Raw genomic sequence first — 12364 nt, forward strand, 5'->3', positions numbered from 1 at the left:
AAAATATCGATGTATCGAAAAAATATCGATATATCGATGCAGAATTTCAAAAAATATTTTGAATTTAAGAAGCGGTAGCCTTAGAAAAAGATGTGTTTACTTGAAATAAATCTTACGACATATCGAAAAATATCGATATATCGATGCAGAATTTCAAACAAATACTTTGAATTTAGGAGCTGGTAGCTATAAAAAAGATTTATTTACTTGAAATTTGGAAATAAAAACACAGAAAAATGAGGATTAATCATGGATGTTACTTTATTTGTGATTTACCAACAGAAAATATCAACAAGAGAGTTCCATAGTAATATTCACACAATTATGATCTCAAACACTGATGCATTCAGTGGGTTAAAACATTAAGTACTATAATCACAGTTTGTTATATTAGAAACAGATATCTTTTATTCAATTCCATCATAAAATATATTTCCACTTGTAAACTTCGAAAAAGAAAAATTTTTCCCACTCATTTATTCTTTTAATAATATATTCATATACAATGGCAAAAGACAGTAAGAAAAGCAAAAAATGCATTGAATACACATGCTATGTTTAATTTAATAATATCATAGAATATTTGAGAATATAGTTTTGTCATAAAGAGAAAAAGTTAGAACATGCCGTGCGTAACTTCACGATGCAAAATTTTTGCTCTCGTTATTTCTAATTCGCCCGATTTCTTTTAATTGAATAAACACTACCAATTCGAATTTCACTTTTCGAAATATTCCTACATAAACTAGTAATGTTTTAATAGAAGAAAAAAGGCTGGATTATAGCCTTTTCCAGGGCTGCGACAAATCCAGACGCATGGAACATTAGGAATAGGCTAGAGCTAAAATTAAGAGTAAATCGTAGGCAGCCATCTAACCACAAGATTCCGTTATGTACGTCAGAGCATAGTAACTCTTTCAAGTTTAAAAAATTTTTTTCGTCTAAATTTTGTCGAACAATGCCTGACTGTTTTCGCAATTTATAAAAATTTTCGTGTTTTCTCAATTACTCGGAGTATTTTTTGTAATCTACATAGACTGCATAACACACTCTGTTAGCCCTAGCACTTGGTCTACAAAGGTGCAGCCCCATGTTTATCACGTGATAGTTTATTTTACAGTATTATGTACTCTAAGAATTGATTAGATATAAATATTTTTTATAAGATTGAAGAATTGCGTGAAAACTTTACAAGATAAATTGGTTCACGTTCGTTGTTTTTGATTTGCTTGTTTTTTTTTAAAATTTGAATATAATGTGATATTAGAAATAAGAGAACACGGCGTAAGCATGAACACTGAACAAATGCACATATTCACGAACGAAACTGATATGCATGAAATAAATTAAAAGACATTTTTAAACCCACGACACGCGACCAATTTTATTTCATTATAGAACTCGGCGCTATTTATAGGAAAAGAAATAGTGCAAAGGACAATAGTGAAACAGGTTTTTAAAATAAAATAAAATTACGAATCATTTTAAGGAAATTTTTAAAAAGCGAACTAAACTAATTTTTTCGAAAAATAAAAATTTTAAGTGCTGTGATAACAAATGTCACGCAAACGATAATTGTGAATACAAACACCACGTGAACAATAGTTGTGAATATAAACGCGCAAACGATAATCACTGTTTATGAAAGACAAATATCCAATCGTATTGCATTCGAATTTCTTTTCTTAACAGTCCAGAATTTGTAAATAGAACATCAAAGGAACCAATTACAAACCCCCAGAGTTAGTCTTGCATTGCAGAAACTGTCTATAAATATCACTTCACAACATTTTTTTCCTAAAGATTACGATAAAATTTTTCCAACTTTAGACTTATACATGTGATATGCAACATTATTAAAATTTTTAGAATTCACACCTAATTACAACCACACTTTGATTTGCATTTCATCTACAGCGAATAAACTTAATAAAACTTTTTTTTTGAAATAATACATAATTATAACTATAATAAATACATAATTGTTACAATACATACAGCATTTCGAAGACAAGTGTCAATGTGAAAGCATGTATATAGCTATTAGCTATTTACAAACCTACGTTCAACCCTATATATTTATGTATACATATTTCTAGATATTTTTGGACACACACGAGTTTATTTTTTTAGGTCATGGAGACAAAATCCGAAATTTGATGTATCTGGAATGTTGTGCTTGGATAAGGTATAGAAATTCCCTTCGAGTGCTCTGAAATACAAAAAAAAATTAGTAAAAACACAAAATTACTTAATAATAAAAATAAATAAAAATAAAATGTAATTGTGTGTTTGCAGAACAGTACTTCATCAGGGGACACACTGCCTGCAAACACACAGGAGCCTTTCTGTTATTATCGCATGAGAAAAGAAAATAAATATTATATTTATTTTGCATCAAGTTTGCACCAAAATCAAATTTCATAGAACATTTTAATATGCTTTAAATCAAATTTATACCACCAAATTTAAAACGAGTGCAATATTATTTATTTTGCATCAAGTTTGTATCTAATTCCAAATGACTAAAACATTTTTATTTATTTTGAATCAATGTTTCTGCTTAGTTTTGATGTGCTTTGCATTAATGTTGTACCATTTTTAAAATGCAAATTATTCCCTTTTCATTTTACATAATTTCTTAAGGTGCAATGCTGAGGAAATTACTACTGGACGTAAAATGTTATAAGCTTGGATCAAGGTATAGAAATTCTCTTCGACTTCCGTGAAATATAAAGAAAAAGTTAATATCACATGCAAAAAGAAAATAAATATTTTATTTATTTTGCACCAAGTTTGCACCAAAATCATATTACATAGAACATTTTAATATGCTTTAAATAAAATTTATACCTCCAAATTTAAAACGAGTAAAATATTATTATATATTTTGCGTCAAGTTTATCTAATTCCCAATGACTGTAACATTTTTATTTATTTTGAATCAATGTTTCGGTTTAGTTTTCATGTACTTTACAATAATGTTATACCATTTTTAAAATGCAAATAATTCACTTTTTATTTTACGTAATTGTTTAGAGCGCAATTCTAAGGAATTTACTACTGGACATAAAATGTTATAAGCTAGGATCAAGGTATAGAAATTCCCTTCGAGTGTTCTGAAATTTAAAGAAAAAGTTAATATTACATACAAGAAGAAAATAAATATTTTACTTACTTTGCACCAAGTTTGCACCAAAATCAAATTGCATAGAACATTTTAATATGCTTCAAACCAAGTTTATACCAAATTTTAAACGAGTAAAGTATTATTATTTATTTTGCATCAAGCTTATATCAATTCCAAATGACTGTAACATTTTCATTTTGAGTCAATGTCTCGGTTAAGTTATCATATATTTCACATTAATGTTATACCAAACTTAAAAAGCAAATAATTTACTTTTTATTTAGCATAATTGTTCAGGGAGTATTGCTAAGGAAATTACTACTGAACATAAAATGTTATAAGCTTGGATTAAGGTATAGAAATTCTTTTTTTCCGAGTGGTGTGAATATATATCACATGCAAAAGGAATATAAAAGTTTCTTATTTTTATTTTGCATCAAGTTTGTATCGAAATCAAAATACATAGAACGCTTTTATCTACTTTGCATCAAGTTTATACCAAATCAAAATGTGTGAAATATTTTTATTCATTTTTCATCCAGTTAATATCTAAATCAAACACTATAATATTCTTATTTATTTTTAATCAATGTTTCTGTTTAGTTTATATGCATTCTGACCAAATTTAATATGCATTTAATATTTTTTTTTACTTTGCATAATCATTAAGGGCGTATTTGTAAGGAATATACTTTTAGACATAAAATTTTAATAAGAAATAGAAATCTGCCCTTTCCTTCTTAGACACTGAGAAATTATAATAAAAATATCGTAACTTATACTAATTATGTAATAATTATTAATAATATTTCGCATCATATTTACCTCTGCTTCGTTTTCGTCTTCAAAAACTAATGGATGCGGGTTTTTATGTAGGAAGAAACTGATAGCCTAATTTTTATTTAACATATATTATAAATTTTATTTCTCTTTTATTGCATTTCCGTTAACTTTAAGAATACAGGTCCTACTAAGCTAGTTAAGGAAATGAAAGTATGCACTACAAAATAAAATATATATTCTTATAAGAAATATTTTTTTTATTTTATTTTGAAATTCCAAAATATTTTGTCCCGCTTTCAAACAGGTAAAACATACCAACCGCAGTTCGATAATAAATTGTTTATGTAGTTAAATCAACAAATTTAAAATTATAAATTTTCACAAAATTAAAGTAAATCAAATCTTTGAGCAAATGGAAATTTTTCGAATATTCTTTAAAATTGTTTGCAAGCATTATTCATGGGGCTTAATAAAAGCACAGACATTTCTTTTTACGTTTTATAGATGAATACGTATATGTATATTTTATATATGTACGTATATTTTATATATGAGTACGTATATGAATGAGAGATCTCTCTTTTTTTACCATTCAGAAAAGAATGCAAAAACTTAATTCATTCAATAGAGAAATATCAAGCTCGATGCATCAATAATTTTTAGAATAGATTTTCAGACACCTTTTTGAAGGAGATAAACAATTAAGAAAGTCAGTAAATGATTTTTCTCAACAGTTTGAATACAATCATTTTTATGATTGAAGCATTATTCTTCAAAATCGTTTGCAAGCATTATTCATGGTGCTCTATAAAAGCCCAGGCATTTCTTTTTACGTTTTATAGATGAGTAGGTATATGTACGTATATTTTATAGTACACATATGAATGAGAGATCTCTCTTTTTTTTACCATTCTGAAAAGAATGCAAAAACTTAATTCATTCAATAGAGAAATATCGAGCTCGATGCATCAGTAGCTTTTAGAATAGATTTTCAGACACCTTTTTGAAGGGGATAAACAATTAAAAAAGTCAGTAAACGATTTTTTTCATCGTTAACAGTTTGAATACAATCATTTTTATGATCATTTGGATTGAACATGGTAAAATAACAAATAAATTGTCCTTTAATTGTATTTTTCCAGAAATATTTCTGTACACTTTGACTCACCTAGACGAAAAGAGGAAGGTAGATTAATTGTCTTGTCCTTCCTCCGGGTCTTTGAGCGAATGCCATTGTGCAATTGGTCGACGTGGGGACGCAAGCATGTCCATCCAGTGACGGAGTTCAGTTCCACTCGCATTGCATCCCAAGACCACCTTCCCAATGGGATCCGATGTTCCAATGCGATCATAATCCACCACCGTTATCATCAGCTGCACTTTCTGAAAACACAAATGACAATTTTAAAATAATACATATACACCAGAACTCTAAAAATTCAGAGTGTATTAAAATTATACATGAATCATCCTAAAAGTATTTATACACTATGATTTTATAGCCAATATTTGAAGACCTCCGAGGAAGAATAGTTTATGTCCATAATAGCTGATTCGGAAAAAGAGGTATTTTGCTCGAAGAATAGTTTATGCATAGGTCGAAGAATAGGTTTTAGCACACTACGGCCCATCTTCATCACTGAGTAATCATTCACGGCTAGAACAGATTTCTCACGTTATTGAATTGTCATCCTCGAAATTTAACAGATGGCGATCCAATTGTGAAAAATGGGAAAAACAGTACTCTTATCTTGGTCTTCATTTCTGAGATATTTTGAATTTATTTTTGCCATTATACCGTTATTAATAGACATTTTGGAATCCTCGCGTGTAGCATTGTATTATAAAATTTTGATACAGCAGACTTAACGGAGTTTGGAAACTCAAAAAATGCTGATAAATGTTTCAAAGAAGTATTTTTGTTACGTTTCCCTGGAATTTTTTTTTCAGGCCATATCTTCCCTCCGTGCTACCATTTGATGAGATTTGTAACAATTAGAATTGAGATACATGTACGGATAATTTTGTACATTTAAAACTCTCGTACTTGGAGAAAAACAGAGAAAATGATAAATAATATGCGACCCTTCATTATTTACCTCAAAAAAGACTTTCACATTTTTAAAACATTCAAACTTATTTTTCTCTCCAATTTGTTTCATCAAGAAAATGTATTGCTTTTTGTTGCTTTTATTAAGATCGCCCTTACGTATTTTTCTGCAGGGGTTTGCAGAATGGAAGGGGCTAGCATAAACCTCTTTCCTGATATCTTTTTTTCTATCAAAACGCTTTTTTGCGCCTAATGTACTATTTTTATAACTCAGAGCAATTAATTGTCCATCAATCAAACTACATGTCAAATTACCGGTCCATCTGTAATCCAAGCAATCAATTACGCAATCCAATTACGTGTTCATCTGTAGCTTGCTATCTCTTTGTTGATTTCCAAAAAGGCCCAAAATACGATTATTAAGAAAAGGCCATAGTGTATTGAAAGTATCTAAATTTATAATATTTGAAAAGCTACTTTGGCATTGTATAAAAATATACAAATGTTGAGAATTATTTATTAAATTGAGTAGATTACCCGAAAAATCGGGCCATAATTGTTTGCATTTTTTTATGCAATTTTTGATGTAAGTTAATAATGTTTTCAAATATTCTGTTTTTTATCTGTTTTTAAATCCAAACAAGGTTCAAATTACAAAGTTACGTTGTTGAACATTGGTAGTCATAAGGCTAAAAATTGTCGACAGTTCAACGACTGTTAAAAAATAATAATATTAATAATAATTGGAAAAATACGCTAATTATTTAATAAGAAGCTATAATAATACGCTAATTATTTAACTCTTACGATTTGATTAATTTGAATATTTAAGTACAGTTGTGCTTTGCATTCGGCTTGGTTACCATTAAAGTTTACTTGTTGTACAAAATAACTTTTAAAGGAGACCCAGCTGGTTGCCAAAGGCAACTAGCAAATTAATATTCTTAAATACTTGAAATAGTTAACCATTTTATGGTCCAGTAAATTTTTTTCACCAATATGGTATATACATTTTAAAACTAAAGCTTTTTTTTTCAAGTTTATAACTGTGCCTTTTTATTCAATGGCGTAAGAGCTACAAAAAGCGCTCTTAATGCTTTCTCATAAATGAATACGTAGACATTTAACGGGAATAATTTAACAGAATTAATCATAAAAACATACTATGATTCTGTTTAAAAAAATATTATCTAATAATCAAATTTGATTTTACCAAAGTACGTAAGAGTAAGACCTCTTTTGATACATAAAAATTTTATGCGTCTATTCTTCGATACTTTCAGACAATGTCTAGACAGTGATGGTCACATAACGACGAGAAGTAAAAAAAAAAATAGAGCTTTCTAAAGACTACTTCCTGCATTTATTATAAAACGATGACATTTTTATTGATAAATTGTGTCTGTTAGGAATTTTATGAACGGTTTTAAGTGAGTATAAATTTATTATTCGAAATAAATCTTCAGAAACAAACATGGCTTATTTCAATTTTAAACAACAGATTGTTTGTAAACTTTGAAAAAATATAATGCTTAACATTTAATGCATAAGAAAAATCTTTATTGTTATTTACATTAATAGAATATTACAGATTAATTATAGTTTTAAGAATTTCTGACTTATTTGAACAACTTGCAGCAAAAATTTATTTAGATAAAAATCCATAATTAGTAATCATAATTAATTCGAAACATAATAATAAATTGCACTGTAAAATAACTTTATTCTCTAAAAATGCCTTGTCTGATAAAATGAAATTTGAAAGATTGTTGGTTAGATGTTACAAAGACATTACACCAGTAGTTGCCAAATGGTGTTAAAGTGGCGGATCCAGCGGGGGGCGGGTCATGGGGGTCATGACCCCCCCCCCAATTGAAAAAAAAATTTAAAAAAAACTTTTTTAATAGTTTACAAAAGAAAAGAAAATATTTCACAAATTATTTAAGGGGGGCAATCCTACTCTAAGGGCATATACACCTAGGTAGGTCGGAAAAATCGATTTTTTTTTCTCCCAAAGCCAAGATTTGCCGAAGTTTTTAAAAAACGCATTACATTTATTATTTAAAGATGTTGAATACCTGAATTATTTATGTATTGTTCTATTGCTCATTATGAAACAAATAAATGAAAAGACTAGCATTAAAAACCCCATTTTTTTTTCTTCAAAAAAATATTTAAAAAATTTTTTCTCTAAGAAAAATTCATTGTGGGGGGAGGGAATCTGAGTCCATGATGACCCCCAGGAAAAATTTCTGGATCCACCCCTGTGGTGTTCCGCTGCAGAATCCAATAGCCTCGTTTGAGGAAAACCGGGTTTTCGTGACTTAGGACTTCTTTGCGATGTGCAAACCACAGATATTTAAAAACTAAATAACAAGATTGGACACGCTGGTAAATCACCCACACCAAATTGCTCTTTAATTTCTACCAAAACTATATAAAGATCATATATTTTACCAAAATCGTTTATTATATTTTACCAAAATAATTACCGGAGATGGTAATGATTTTGGTAAAATAAACGATGAGTATGGTTTCAGACTATGAGATAAAATTTGGTATAGGTCGTAAAATGTGGTAATTTTAGCAAAACAGTTTAGTTAAACTTACTCTTCAAATTTGTATTTTTTACTGAATGTGGGGTAATTTACTGGATTGTTATAAAGACTGTAATTTTGAACACCAGAATTTCCGGTAAACCATTTCCATATGAAAGGAAAAATTACCAAATGAATGGTTTAGATACTATACGTTTAGGTTTTATTAACCAGAAATATCGTTTTTATTGCCGATCGGCCTGTGTAGGGGGCAGGGAACTGTCCTTGCATCAGAAAGGTCCTGGGTTCGAATCCCGGGCAAGACATGGATGTTTCTTTCTCTCTCTGTGTGTTCTATGTCCTTTCTCCTTTGTGTGTAAATGTGACCCGCCCTATAAACAGGTTGTGGTTGTGTGAATGGCGTGGCAGAAGTCGTATTCCTAGCCATAGATGGCGCTACTGAAAAACAGCAACAATCGCACCCCCACTGCCTAAAACAGACATACGACAAAAAAAAAAAAAAAAACGTTTTTATTTACCAGAAACGTCATTCCCATACAGTCCGATAATTTTTCTAGAATTATTTTCGCTAAGTAGATAAGAAATTTCGTTTTCAGAACACTTTTAAATTCCAAAAAGAAACATTAGATACAATACATTTTTAGCAAAGTAAAACAAGGGTTAAAACTTAATAATTAAATTTATAAAAAAATACAAACAATATTTTGTTATTTACCTGTATCTGTTCGAAGGGGATCTCAAACGTAAAGGATTCGTTATAATAAGGGTTCAACGTGCACTTCTTGATACTCGTTTTCTTCTTTTTGATTCGCTTGCCATTCATCATAATGGCGATTTTTACATATGGATCTGAAATAAATTGTACAAATCAATCACATCGTAAATCCTTATTTTTCTTCATTTACAATATTTTTAAAGAATACACGAGCGCTGAATATATTTAACAGAGAGCTGAATCTAATGCTGAAATTTTTTGACAGGAGTCGGCTCTATTTATCAGTGGCGAAATACAAAATATATAAAAAGAAATGCGTTGATGAAGATGAAGAACACTCACTAGTGCAATAGATTAAAAAAAGGTATTCCGACAGAGGAAAGGAAACCCTTACAAAAAATAAGATGTTTTTGAGGTTGTTTTGTGGTTAACAGGTGTAAAACAATACACATGAATTAGATAATAAGGTTATATTTTGCAGCAAAAATAATCTCCTCGATAAACCTCAATTTCAACATTATTTTCACCTCCATAAAATCAAACTCATATATATTTAAGCGAAACTTTTAGTTAAAATCGAGTGAAAGTAGTCACACTTCAGATATACTTATTTGCTTTAAGTGTATACAAAATATCCTGTACACCTCAAAAACAATCTATCTAAGCTGGTTGCTCTAAGGTATGTTTCTATCAACCTAAAAACAACCTTAATTGAAGGTAAAACAACCTCATGCACCTTATTGGACTGTACATATGACTGATTTTATACAGAAACTCACAGACCTTCCCTAACAACAATTTTACCTCGGCCCCAGTTGGCTAATAATTGGCCTATATGAACATACATTCAAGGGGCAATATTGAGATGTCTAGAGTTTTTAATATTGGTCCTGTATAGAGCCAATATTGGCATACATAGACTCAAAATAAGGCATATATTGGCTGAATAATAAACACATCTGACAATTCTATACAACACCTGACTGTAAATATCGGGTAAATCGGATATCGATATCGGAGAAATAATGGCCCTTTGAACCTTTATTGAGCCAAGATTCTTGAATATTGGTCCAATGTGGGACCAAGTATTTTGCTGCTAGGGTCATTACATCTCAATAGGGCTACAAAATCTCCTGATTTGAACCTTATAGAAGACTTGGGAGCTTCGTGGAACAATAGATAAAACGCTGAAATCAGCATAACCGCAATATGATGAATTCAAGCCGTGGTGGATCATGGGATAGAGCTCTCGTCTCCCAATGAGGTGAATCGGGTTCGAATCCCAGCGATGGCTGGTCGATACGAATTCCGCACCCAGCTCGCGCCGACCACAGAGCTCACGTAAAATATCCTCAGTGGTAGACTAATTATGGATTAGAGTCCACATGCCGCCAGGCTTTCAATGGGAGGTTTTTATGGTTTCCCTCACTATCTAACTCAAATGCGGGTTAGTTCCTTCACGAAAACAAATTTCCCTCAGTACTTGATCCAGTGGTTCCTTTGTCTTCAAGATAGTGTTAAAAATTACAAGGTCTTGGAGTTGAACATTGATAGTCGTAAACTCAAAAATTAGATTGGCAATTCAATGACGGGTATAAAATAAAATAAAATTAGATGAACTCGTGCAATCTTTTGTAAGTTACTTAAACTGGATACAATCCGACGCACCCCCAAGACTCTGTGAACACAATTCCTAACTGAATTCAGGCCGTTTTAAGTCTATCGGCATTTCTGGTTATTAAACGATGCTTTACTTGTACATGCATAAATTTTCGTCCAGTGAGCAGAAATACTTTTATTTGGAATTGCACTTTTTAGGAGAAAATGTCTAAAATAATTTTTTCTGTTTTACTGTTACTTTAGAAATTCTATTTTGTGTACTCTACTTTAGAAAAGTAAAGAACCTGCGAATAATCAACGATCTATGGTTGCATTTATACGAAAAATCCAAGATAAACCTTAGATTCACCTTAGAAGTAAATTAATTAGTTCGTAAATCTAAATCAATAATTTGTTCTTTATAATCTAAAACTATAAAGGAAAAATATTTATGATTTGGTTAGTTATTTTGAATGACAAAGATGCTTAAAGTAAAGATTATACTGCTTGAACAGTTTGTTTTAAGTAAAGAGGGAAAATTAACCTTTATATTGTAAGTAAAATAAAGCAATAAAATAACATCTTATAAGAAAGCTTCTTAAAGTTCATTGCACCATGCTGATATTAAATTAATTAAACTGAAATTCGCAAAGAAGGTATCCTTCGATTAAATCAACAAATATTCCACGAATTTAGAAACAACGTTCAAAATCCATGAGAGCTAGTTCGAAATCTCTTTAATGTGACGTCAAATGCAGTGAATAAACTTTCAGTGTATCCATGGCAACCAATTTACCGTCCTCATTGTCATGGCAACTTATTTTAAGCACTATTTGAGTTCATAAGGAATATTTCATTTTTCTTTTAATATTGGAGCAAAATGGAATAAAGTTACCCTCATTACAATGAACCTCAGAATATTGAATCTATTTTTAGCTTAAGTATCCTAATTTATTTCTTAATAATAATATAACACATTGGAGTGGGGTAAAGCTTTTTGAAAGCAGTCATTAGGGAGGTATACACAGTTACTCAAGTCTAAAAAGCCTTTTTATTTGAAAGAAAATATTTTTTTCATTCAGTAAATATTAAGCAATATTTTGTTAGCAAACATGAAAAACGAGTTATTCTATGAATTAGTCAAATGATTTGGAATCATTCTTCACGAATAGGGATATTTTTTACTGCTTAACTTCTAGATAGTTGATTGAGTGCAAACAATAAAAAGATTCTGGAATGGAAATGGAATCTACTTCCCGTGTATTAAACATCTTTTAAGTTTTCAAGACGATACGTATTGTCAAGCTTGATATTCTAGAAAGTTTTATTAATGAGATTGTATTTAAGTACACTCGTAATTTTGCCATTCATTTGATTTTTCAGTACTTTTTATAAATTCTAATAGAGCGTGAGCCATAAATCAGTTGAAAAAATTAAAATAACGACATAAATAGAGACTACAGATTTTTAAATTAAATGGATTATTCTTGAATTATTTACGTATATATATATATATATATTTAATAAAT

At 29.9% G+C, this 12364-nt stretch overlaps 1 protein-coding gene across 3 annotated transcripts in view; it reads right to left on the reverse strand.

The window, feature by feature from the left end:
* Positions 1–237: 237 nt before the first annotated feature.
* LOC107449342 (Synaptotagmin 1) overlaps positions 238–12364 on the reverse strand; it is a 68470-nt gene continuing 56343 nt past the window's right edge. For all 3 annotated transcript variants that reach the window (XM_071181235.1, XM_016064842.4, XM_016064838.4), the window contains exons 8-10: positions 9237–9370; positions 5082–5296; positions 238–2212 (exon numbers count right to left, since the gene is read on the reverse strand). In XM_071181235.1, the coding sequence (XP_071037336.1) occupies positions 5105–5296; positions 9237–9370 (326 nt within the window). In that variant the 3' untranslated portion in view covers positions 238–2212; positions 5082–5104. The remainder of the gene's footprint in view (positions 2213–5081; positions 5297–9236; positions 9371–12364) is intronic.

Source organism: Parasteatoda tepidariorum, chromosome 5 (assembly GCF_043381705.1).
Source record: "Parasteatoda tepidariorum isolate YZ-2023 chromosome 5, CAS_Ptep_4.0, whole genome shotgun sequence".
In the NCBI taxonomy this organism is placed as follows: Eukaryota; Metazoa; Arthropoda; class Arachnida; order Araneae; family Theridiidae; genus Parasteatoda; species Parasteatoda tepidariorum.